The sequence below is a fragment of the Populus nigra genome, chromosome 16 (genome assembly GCF_951802175.1).
Source record: "Populus nigra chromosome 16, ddPopNigr1.1, whole genome shotgun sequence".
NCBI classification, from domain to species: Eukaryota; Viridiplantae; Streptophyta; class Magnoliopsida; order Malpighiales; family Salicaceae; genus Populus; species Populus nigra.
Window position 1 is genome coordinate 2,694,067 of NC_084867.1, and position 11,308 is coordinate 2,705,374.

The following is an 11,308-nucleotide window of genomic DNA, read 5'->3' on the forward strand; positions in this document are numbered from 1 at the left end:
CTATGTTATCCAACCAGTCATCTGGTTCCTTAGATTGTTGAACTAGTCAACCTGTTTCAGCAGAAGAGTCGTCCTGGGTACTATTTTTCCTACAGCAAATTTTAGGGGGATGTGATCCCATTTGCAAAAACGCTACATGCTTGTAAAGCATCACCTCTATTTTTAATCTTGAGCATGTCTTCTGTGTAAAAATTCAGGGCCTCAACTAAAGCCTTACATAAGTATCCAAAAACTTTATAAGTTTCATAAGCTTTTGGTTTCCACTCATAATCATTTGTAATCGAGATAGGTTCCAAAGATAACCTATATTTCAGCTGGAAACCTTAGACCATAAGCAACGAGGCATCCAACTGAACATAAACCTAAGCGTAGTCAAGTCGGGTGCCTATAAATGTTTGTTCATCTCAAGCCAAAGATCTTCCAACCATATTAGCGGCCATTCCAAGGTCTGCTTCATTCCAAAAAGGAAAAGGTAACCCTTGTTGGCAAACACATGCATGCACTTTTAAGATTTTGTTCTTATCAAGTACAAAATGAAGGTACTATAGTTGAGGATAATGGTCTTCCCCCACAAGCATCCACGATCCCTTTTCTATAAAAGAGTTAGCATCATTCTCACTCATGAAGTATAAAATCAAGAAGCCTTGTTGTTTTGTCATGACACTCTCAATGCTACGATTCTTCTATAACCGGAATGCAATAGAATTGATCGCATAGTAGAGCATCTGAGAACCCGAGAAAAATCGCACCAAGCAACGATTCCTAACTTACTCTCATTAATGGTATTATCTGAGATTTCCAAAATAGTGTCAATCTATTTCCTTGGGAAAGATATTATCTTAGCTTGGGTGGTTGAGTTTGATACTTTCACTCTATCAACCCATAAAGTGCTAAGGGTGGAGTTGGTGGTTTTTTTTTGTGCCATAGTTGCAATTTGAATGACGGTAAAAATTAAATAGTTAGGAGTAAGTCATTTACTTTGCGCAACTCCACTAAAAGTTACAACCAAATCCAACAGTAGGTTGTGGAGAGATGGCCTCTGCAAAATTGGTGACATTTGTTTCCTCAGCTTTGGTCCAAAACTTGGAAACCAGACTCCACTGTTCAAAATCAAGGGGACTAGGTGGTGAACCCACGATATAAATTTGAGTAAGATCCTATGGGTAGATTATGGGAAACGACCAAAGTGGCACGGTTGTTTTACCTAGAAGTTCTCCTATAAAAATGTAGAAGTGTTGCGAGGGCAGTAACTCTCTACTCAGTAATCGAAACAAAGATTCATTCAATCAGAAAGTGGAGTAGGTTAAGAAGAACAACATAGCCAAAAATAAAAGAAATCAAATGGTGGTCAAAGTAGTTATAGCTCTGGAAACAACTCTTTCTAATCTTTCTTCTACCTTATCTCTCTAAAAAAATTATTTCTTCATAATACTCGGTTAAGTACTTTGTTTTTTTTGTGGTTGACACATGTCATTAAAAAAATATTTTTTTTTGGCATAATATCTCTATTAAAGGAAAAAATAGTAATTAATTCTTACTAAATATAATAGTTTTCTAACATAGCAAAATAAGAAAAGGTTATTAAATATTAGCTTGTCATTTAACAAATTAAAACTATATAAAAAAAGCCCTTTTTCTTTTCATTTAGATGGAGTGCATGCATTAAGTTTTTTATACTATCTTGAAAAGAAAGGAAAATGATTTTTATTCTTTTTATAGTTGATTTGGAAAAATTAAACTCATTGTTATTTATCTTTGAATTGGTAGAGAACTTTCTTTAATTTAATCAATAATCTATTTTCTTCCCTTCAAGGTAATAAGAACAAAACAAGATTCTAACTTATTTATCGTACTTTACTTTAATTTTTTTTTAAGTGAAGAATAACATTAGACTAAAGACAATCAGCAACAAAAGCATGTTGCCGAAAATTGCAACACCAAATAACTTTATCATAAATGTGTTTTTTTTTCCTTGATTGGACTGCAATTAATCTCTCATGATCTTCAAAATCCATCAAACCTTTTATTAATTTTGTGAATTATCAGAGTCACCACCAAACATGCTACTCAGAATTGAAGATCCAATACTAATTAAGGAGCGTGTGTGTTGCTTTTTAAAAGTTTAATAAAAAAAAATTTATTTAACAAATTATGTGTTTTTTTTACACTTGTCATTTTGTTTTAATTCAACATCGACAAATAAGCTATTTATAGTTAATTTTTGTTGTTCTTTGAAAACAAAAGGAGTTTTCATGTGGAGCTATAGATATGAATCTTAAATTCATTAGTTTATTCTCTCTAAAAAAATAATAATAAAGTCTATTTCTTTTGAAGGTTTACAAATCTTAAATAGACTAGAAACACTATCCCAATTGAGAAACAAAGTAAAAATCTGAAAATACAAAGGAAAGAAGCATATAATCTAAAAAAAAATCATGAAATCTAAAAATAACAAGGAAAATAACAAAATTGTCAAAACCAGAGGTCTTGGTGAGATTTTAAATTTCTAAAGATTTGATAGTTCGCATAGTGACATAAAGATTGCTATAGGAAAAACAACATTCAGGAACTCCAGATAAAATTTGAGTCTGATTCAACAGTTGGATAAAACATTATGGTCTTTTCGAGTCATTATTATAGCTTGACATGACCAAATCTCCTCTTGAACTAGACTTGTTCCACTATCCATAAATGCACCAACTAAGTCATCCATGTAATATGTTTGGGTAAGTTCTCATCTAGTTGTGACATATCCATATTTAACTGCTTAGAATCTTTTATTATCGTAGATCAGACTATATCACCATACCTATAAAGTTATTTAGTTGGTCAGAAAAAAAAAAGGAATTGGAATTGGAATTAGAATTGTTAATTACATTTCATTTTATTTGGTTGAAAAAAAAACTTGTAAAACCCGAAGCAACTTAAATCAATTACTAATCCAAAAACTAAATAAAGTCATTGAGTTAACTTATAGAATATGGGTCAATTATTTTGTTTTAAAAAATTATTAATATTGTCTTAAAGAGATTTGAATTATATTTAAATTACTAAAATTCTAATTGATTTTTATTAAATCAATATTTTATCCAAATAAATTAAAAACCTGGTTAAAAACAAACATTGAGTTTTTAAGTTTTTTTATTTAGCCTGGCTGCTAGGTCGCACACGGTTTAAGAATTACATGGAGATTATTTTAAAAAAATATTTTTTATTTTTTAAAATTTAACTATAACTATTCAACATCTGTAAAGAGTCAGCTCTCACTCCAATACAACCCCCCCAGGGGACAATATCTGTAAAGAGTCTGCGGCTTTGGAGGATATCACTTTCAGCTACCCTTCAGTCGACTAGTCCATCACTTGTAGGGACCACCAACTCTGCTAAATTGTCTTCTTTTTATTTTTTTTATGTCACCCACCAATCAATCAAACCCACCCATTAGCCAATAATGCTCTTCTTAACAGTCACTTCCAAATTCTTCGAGCATGGTGTCTCCATTTTCATTACATGAGAATTAAGGTAAGTACAGTTACAGCCTATCCATCTGGCTGGCTTAAAGAGTGTGCTTTGGATTTAGCTGCGGCTGTAGCTGTAAGCCTCAACAAACAAAAATTTTTTAAAAAACTTTTAAGTACACTGATGATATCAAAACAATTATCACAGTTTTTTTCCCTTAAATTTCATTATTTTTTTTTATTTTTTTATTGATCAACTAAGTTTTTTTTATTAGTTTTATTATTTTTTTTAATTTTATTTTTAATATTGTTCTTTACTAGTCAACCAGGTTGCCAATAAATCGACCAAGTCAATTAGATCACCTCACCTTAACTTTCATGTGGTTTAATTTTAAACTCGAGTTATACAAGGAGTCGAATCTGAATGTTATAAAATGAACCCACTATATTAAATTTAATAACAATTTTATTTTTATTTTTGGTATATTGTTTGTTATGCTCAAATGTTTTTTTTAATTTCACTCGCATTTCAGCTAGACTAATAAACTACTATATATTTGTATGTAAGAGAATCTCCAATATACTAAGTTATATTAAAGCTTAAAAATACTCTCATAAACTTGTTTAATTTGATGTAAATATGCACCACCTCATCGAAAACTTATTGAAGGAACTTAGAAATCAAATTTCTTATTTCTCAAATTTACTTTCTAAAATCTCAATAAATCTTTGCTGAAACTTGAAAAACCTCAATATTAAACACTTTCATTAGGTTTTATATGCGAATATTTGGTACAAAGTCAACAATTTTTCTTAACGACCACACACATAAATGAAAAACATAGAAATTTTTCAACATTCCATTTAAAACAATACACATTCTTTAGAGTTAAAGAACAAGGTAAACCCTAGTTTGTAAGCTTTGGACCTCTTTTGGCATATGGGCACGAGAGGGATGTTAATAGAGGAAGGCTTGCCATCCAAAATCCCCCCATACATTCGACATGGTCGAGACCTTGTCAAGAAAATTAACTCGTCGGCATGGTAGGAACCGGTAAGATCATTAAACATTCACAAAAGCATTAATGGTTTTTTTAATGGAATTTATAACATTCTTCAGCAGCCATGCTTCTCACACGAGGGTTTGAGTTATTATTTTTTGTACCTTGCATGAGATTTTTTTTTTATTAATGTGGATTTACAGGGCAGTTTGCGCGTATCTCAACTAATTTTACAGATCATAAAATTAACGACTATATAAATCTATAATGACCTTGAGAAGACTCGAACTCGTGATCATTGAAAAGTAAATCCAAAACCTAACAAGTTGAACTACCCTTTAAAATTACTTTTCATGGGATAATTAACACAGGGAGTACTAGTGCGTTAGGATATGAAATTTATGGTAATGTGATAAAAATGATTGGGAGAAACTGGAATCCAAAGCGACTCAGTTTTTATCATATGATACAAAAATAATAGGCGTGGAATATTTTACAAGTAAATTAATTGCTACATATAAAATCTATGTGCACGAGCCTAATTTCTCCATTGAGTTAATTATGTTTTCGAGTTGAACTCAATTTTGGTCAAAGGATCCAATTATTCCTAATAACCTCATGCATGTTGCTGCCTAATATCCCTTGAGCAAGGTAACCCACACGGGCCAAATTTATTAATTAGCCTTTTTATTATTATTATTATTTGTACTATTTCCTTGAGAGTTTAATATTAGATTTTAGACTACACGATAAAAGATAATAATCATCCATTTCCTAAATCCTAAATCCTCTCCTATGCTAAATAGCGCTACAAATTCTAAGTACTAGTTGTTAATATAGTGTGTTAAATTCTAAGTACTAGTTTTCACATATTAAAATTATTTTTCTTAATTGAATTTTATAGCTCTTAATTATCTTCATGACTTTTGAAAAACTATATATTGTAATTTCTGAAAATAACAAATGGAAAAGATTATGATGTTAGTTTTTAAAGTATTACCAAAAACTTAAAAGTCATTATAGCTACAGTTAAATTAATGATTCTTAACCGGAAATAAAATATACAAACTAGGCTAAATATAATATTAGCATCCTTTTGAAACGCGGTGCAAATCACGTTTCATTAAAATTTAATTTTTTTATTAAAAATTATTTTTATATATATTTTGGATCGTTTTGATACACTAATCTCAAAAATAATTTTTAAAAAATAAAAAAATATTATTTTAATGCATTTCAGCACGAAAAACACTTTAAAAAACAATCACAACCACACCCTCAAACATATAAGAATAGAGAAGGGGTCACATTTATAAAGATTCAACAATTTTGAACTATATAACTAATTATATATATATATATATATATATATATAATTGTAATAGATTATATTAAAAGAGTATCGATTTGAATCTTTTAAATGGGTTTTTGAAAATGTTATTATAAGATTCAAGCTAACCCAATATTTCATTAATCATTATGAAGTGATTGAAGTACTATTTTTTTTTTGTTGTATTATCATGCTGAAATTCAAAAACCTTCTATTATTTTCTGTTTTTATTTATTTATTATTAATTTACTTTTACCATGCTCTTGAAGACGCCAAAATGTGAATGAAAAAGGATCCGCGATCAAATCAAAAGCATATAAAGTTCAAATACACCTCACAAGGATAAAAAAAGAAAAAATAAGTGGAGCCCCCAATAATAGAAAAAGAACAAATGACCCATTGAGGAGTGGTCATATCAATATAATGGAAATCCAAATCCTCTCCATCAGAAAATGTCAAGGCAAATGCAGTTAAAAATAATCTTTTGAAATTCAGAGACTTTAGTATGATGATCATGAATGGGGTGGAGCCCAACATTGATGTCAAGCAAAAGAGCTATCAAAATCTATTTCCATGCCTGCCCCACTGCCCTCATGGTTCTCTCCATTCACACACACAAACACAGACACCCCATTCAAGAGATTTTATTACACGGCCAAAAAAATATAATAATTCAAAAAAAAAAGAAAAAGAACAGAGATAGAACATCATTGGTAGATAAATTAGATTGAATGTCCATGAACAGAAGTCAATACCCGAACCACAATTTTTGTTTTTTCTTGCTGAGTTGGGGTGGTAATGAAGGAAGGGATGGCAGATTTATTACTACCCCTTCTAAGCAAGAAAAATATGTATGGTGCGTTCTTGACTCCCTCTTTAAATGGCTAGTCTTCCAACGTGAATTTTTGCAAAATCCAAAAAAAGAGGCTCGTAAAAATAATAAATAAAATTTAGTTGGTGTAGATCGTAATGAATTGTGGCAGCAAAAACAGGCACCACCACCACCGGCAGCAGCAGCAGCAGTAAATAAGCATCTTCGGTTCTTGAAGATGGCATTCAAAGTCCCAACCAACCCCAATACTTCTCTCCCACAGTGAATACCACCAGCAAAAACAACACTTTAATTTTCTCTGATCTCAATATTCAAAGATGGTAGAGAGAAAGGGGAACAGTTATGTTTGCAGTAGCAGAACTGGTCATCAGGAACTAGGACAATTCATGGCAGCCTTAATTTGCTGGACAGTGGTGCCAATAAGGTTATTAACAGTATTCACTGACTCCAGGTTCAGTTTAGCAGATGGCAAGCTGCTGACTAGTATTTGAAATGCTACTGTAATTAGTGAACCGCTCAACCTGGCCGTGCTTCCTTGTGTATTAGAGCTTGTTGATGCACCATCTCCTTGGTCAGGACGGCCATCAGGAGAAATGGTGAATCCTGATGGCAGCAGAGGTATATAAGAAGGGTCCTCACCGCTCATTGCTATGTTGATGGCTGGTAGATCGACGGGACAATAGACTACAAGTGAACCTGATGAGTCGACACAGCTCTCTTGCAGTATTAACATATTGTTCTGACTAGTGTTGTAGGCCTATTACAGAATATTATAGAGTTATGAAAGTCATTAAATAAGCATTTTACTTTATACAGTGAAACAATTCACTATAAAAGGTAGAGAATGAGCCAAACAGAGATAGCCTTACTCGAAGAACAGATATGCAGTTCCCGGGATGTGAACCATTTGTGATATGGGCAACTTCTTGGACTGCATTGCCGCTAGAGAGTACATCCCACTAAAGAAAAAAAAAAGTACCAAAACCAAAGCCAAAATATCAGCAAGAAGTTTATCAAAGGAAAACATTTTACAAGCAATTGAACATGCCATGAATCATTCCACCGCCAATTTCAAAATCTACATCACCTGTGGTCGGGTTCTTTCATCCTTGAAGAAACTGAAGACATTTTGAGGAGAAACTGGAAGTGAAAATGTGGTAGCTGCACTTAGAACTACACCATTAGGTTGGCCAGGATCCGTGCTCTTATGGAGTGTAACTCGAACTCCAACATCATGCAACCCAGATAGTGTGCTCCATCGGTGGCTGTTAGAAGTGCTTATGCTAGAACAGAAACTGCTGACCATTCGTTGGGCAAGTTTCATCATGCTTCTCTTGCCTTCTGGTGATGGAATTACTGGAAAATGAAATGCACAGTTAAAATCATGATTAACTAAAAAGATTTGACTATGGCAATAAATTTACCTCCTCCAAGATCCCGGGTCGAATTGCCTGACACCATTTGACATGCCACTCTTTCGCACATCCTTTGAAGTGTAGCAAGCCATCGTTCAGCTCCAAAAGCCATACCACTGTGAATGAGATCCCTATAAAGCTGATGAGTTGTGGTTTTGTCTTCGATCTCTACATGTTCCACCCAAGTAACCTGTTTCACACTTCAGGTTAATAACTAAGTACAAGAAATAGTTCTACATCTATCACTGTTTTGAAGTTGAAACACCATAGTAATAACATATAATGAAGTTCTCAGGAGCAACTAGACAACCTTTGAGTATCCATTTGGCATATCCTGAATCAAGCATCCAGAAGGAAGCCTATGACATCGAAATTGGGAGGTAAACTGTGGAATATCATATGAAACACTAACAATTGCCCATAAGCCTTGCTCAATTTGCTGACAATACCGGGCGATACAGAATTCCCGAGTCGGAACCAGGGGTGAAAGCACCTGCAACTCTTCATACATCTGCAAAAAAGCACATTTCATATGATAAACCATCTTCGAGCCAGTTGTTGAAACAGAAGCAAGCAACTTAAAGCTTTTTTCATTACCAGTTGCAAAGAACCACTGTGACTACCCAACATTCCAGATGAAATTACTTCAATGGTCTTTGCCACAGATACCATCGTGGGAAATGATTCGACCCACTTGTTCTGCGGCTCAAATCAGTGATACAACTCAGAGACAGCCTTAATAATTAAGATATTTTGGGTGTCAGAAAAATATATATTATTAGAGAGTAAGAAAAGGACTTACTGAATCCATAAACATGTCAACCAAAGCTACACCATTCATGATAACAACACCTGAATCTCGGGATGCTTCTATTCGAACATTGGGATTCTTTAAGTGACTCATAGCCCTTGGAAAGATCCTCTGGTAGCTATCGAGATTAAGAACATCTCTCCCATCAGCGGACGATTTCATCCACAAAGGTTCGTTGGTTTGCAAAAGCCTTAACAATTCCTCCATAGCATTTGCGGCAACATCAGTCATAAGGGACTTGTCCATATCCGAAATGACTGGAGGTTGGAAAGCCAAATTTGAACTAGATGGGATAAGATCAAGATCAAGCGAAGGGCCACCAATCCCTTGGCCCCCAAAATTCCCCATTGATAAATCCAAGGAAGAAATGTGAAAAGGTTGCACTGGAGGGAGTTGGGAAATTGGCCTCCCTATGTATTTAGCAGCAATGCTAGAAACTCTATCAAGCTGCAACAATCAAAATTTTGCAAACCATTTCATGAATGGCGCAAGAAAAAATTAAAATAAAAAATTAGAGAGAGAGAGAGAGAGAGAATTCAAAACACAGAAGCTCACCTCTTCTTTCAATTGAACATTCTCCATTCTTAGTTTGTGTTCATCAAAATAGGAATCCTCCGTAACAGGAGGACCCCCACAAGAGGGGCAAATTACATTCTTGAGTGCCTCTCTAATGGCTATATTCTCACATCGGATCTTATCATTCTCAGCTCTAAGAGAAGAGTTATCTGCTCTTTCATGTTGAGCCTGAACCATTAACCAACAACAACAACAACAACAAAACAAACCTTTTAATAACTTTTAACAAAATTCAATCAAACAAAGAGAAAAACAAAACAAGAATCTCTAATTCACCTTCATCTGGGTCCTCCTGTTTTGAAACCAAAACTTGATCTGTCTTGGTGCCAAACCCAACTCTCTACTTAACTGTAACCTTTGTTTCTCATCTGGGTGTGGACACTCCTTAAACAATCTTCATTCCCACATAGTACAAACACAAAACAAGAAAAAAAAAACATCAACAACCCATAAAGACCAATACCAAAAGAAACATTACACACACATGTCATATACCCCACAAAAGCAACACTACTAAATCATCATCGGATTGCACGATTGACGAAAACAAAGAGATTGCAATGCGAAAGAGTGCTTACGACTCCAACTTCTGAATCTGGAGAGCAGTGTGGCGGTGATAACGCTTCTTCCTCCTTTGAGGATCAGAGGGGTCATGGTCTCCACCACCACCGCCACTAGTTCCTCCTCCAACACTGCCATACTCCATTTTCTCCCCAAAAAGAAGCCTTTTTATATACACAGCAACAAGAGGGAGAAGAAGAAGCTATTAGCGAGTCCCCTATAGAGCAAAGAAATAATATATCAAGATTGATGGCCCATGCTATAATATACCATGGCTACAGTAACATCCCTGTAGAGTACAAGATAGAAGGACTGTTCGATTTTTGATTTTTTGGGGTTTGAGGAGAAGTTGAGAGGGGTTTAAGCATTTGGTTTTCGAAGGCATATCATAAGGAGAGAAACGGCTGGAATGTCAAAGAATTTGGCATGATTTCAGAAGAGGGAGTCAAGGAGAGAGATTTTTCATAAAAAATAAAAAAGATTAAATCTTGGGCTCTAATTAAGTCCCTCTAATCTCTCTCTCTCTCTCTCTCTCTCTCTCTCTCTCTCTTAAAAAACCTAAAACACCCCACTAAAACACTACAGCACACACTACTCCTACGATTCCTTACTAGGAGTGTGTGTATTTTGCTGAGCACACTTATTTGTGAAAATGTGTGTAGCTGATGGCGAAGGGGGTTTTAAAGAGCGACAGTCTTGTGGGCTTTTAAATTCTGAGTCATCACCGCATTCGAGGGAAAGGAAGGAGAGAAAGGAGTCAGTTGGTCTATCTCCCTCTCTCTCTCTCTCTCTCTCTCTCTCTGAAATTTAAGACAGTCTCTCTCTCTCCTTCTCCTTTAACTCATTACTCACTCAACTCTCTCACTTCAATACCACTAAACAGTGCTCCACAACTAGTGTGGTACTCTACTATTACATGCAATGCTCAGCCATGCCCAGATGTGCAAAAACAGAGAAAATAATAAATAAATAAAGCAAGAGAGGAGGATTAGAGAGAGGGAGAGAGGGAGAGAGGGAGGGAGAGGTCACCAAAAAGTCCATGTAGCGAGTCAGCCGGGGTTTGATGATTAATTTCCGGCGTGTGATTTTGTTTTCATATTACGTTTGTTGATAAATATAGACTTTTTGTTTATATTCTTTTACTGGGATCTTGTTTTTGCCTCTTTGCTTACCCTTTTTTTTAAAAAATTACTATTATAGAGTTAGCAAGAATAGACACATGGATTACTACTTAGAGATTAGTGTTATTTAGTCATTTAGAGATCATTAAGACATGTTTTTTTTATATATATAAAAATTATAATTTTAATATATTTTTAATTAA

General features: G+C 34.2%; 1 protein-coding gene across 2 annotated transcripts; it reads right to left on the reverse strand.

The window, feature by feature from the left end:
* Positions 1-6,485: 6,485 nt before the first annotated feature.
* On the reverse strand, positions 6,486-11,074 carry LOC133675438 (homeobox-leucine zipper protein HDG11). Of its 2 annotated transcripts, XM_062096807.1 has the most exons (11): positions 11,014-11,074; positions 10,002-10,201; positions 9,700-9,817; positions 9,403-9,591; positions 8,839-9,294; positions 8,634-8,735; positions 8,347-8,547; positions 8,046-8,226; positions 7,709-7,977; positions 7,491-7,580; positions 6,486-7,378 (listed from the first exon to the last, which is right to left on the reverse strand). In XM_062096807.1, exons 2-11 carry the CDS (start codon positions 10,127-10,129, stop codon positions 6,989-6,991), a joined length of 2,124 nt encoding a protein of 707 aa, XP_061952791.1. In that variant the 5' UTR covers positions 10,130-10,201; positions 11,014-11,074; the 3' UTR covers positions 6,486-6,988. The 2 variants fall into 2 exon arrangements, with proteins under 2 accessions (XP_061952791.1, XP_061952790.1); XM_062096806.1 differs by lacking the exon at positions 11,014-11,074 and having other exon boundaries at positions 10,002-11,003.
* Positions 11,075-11,308: the final 234 nt, after the last annotated feature.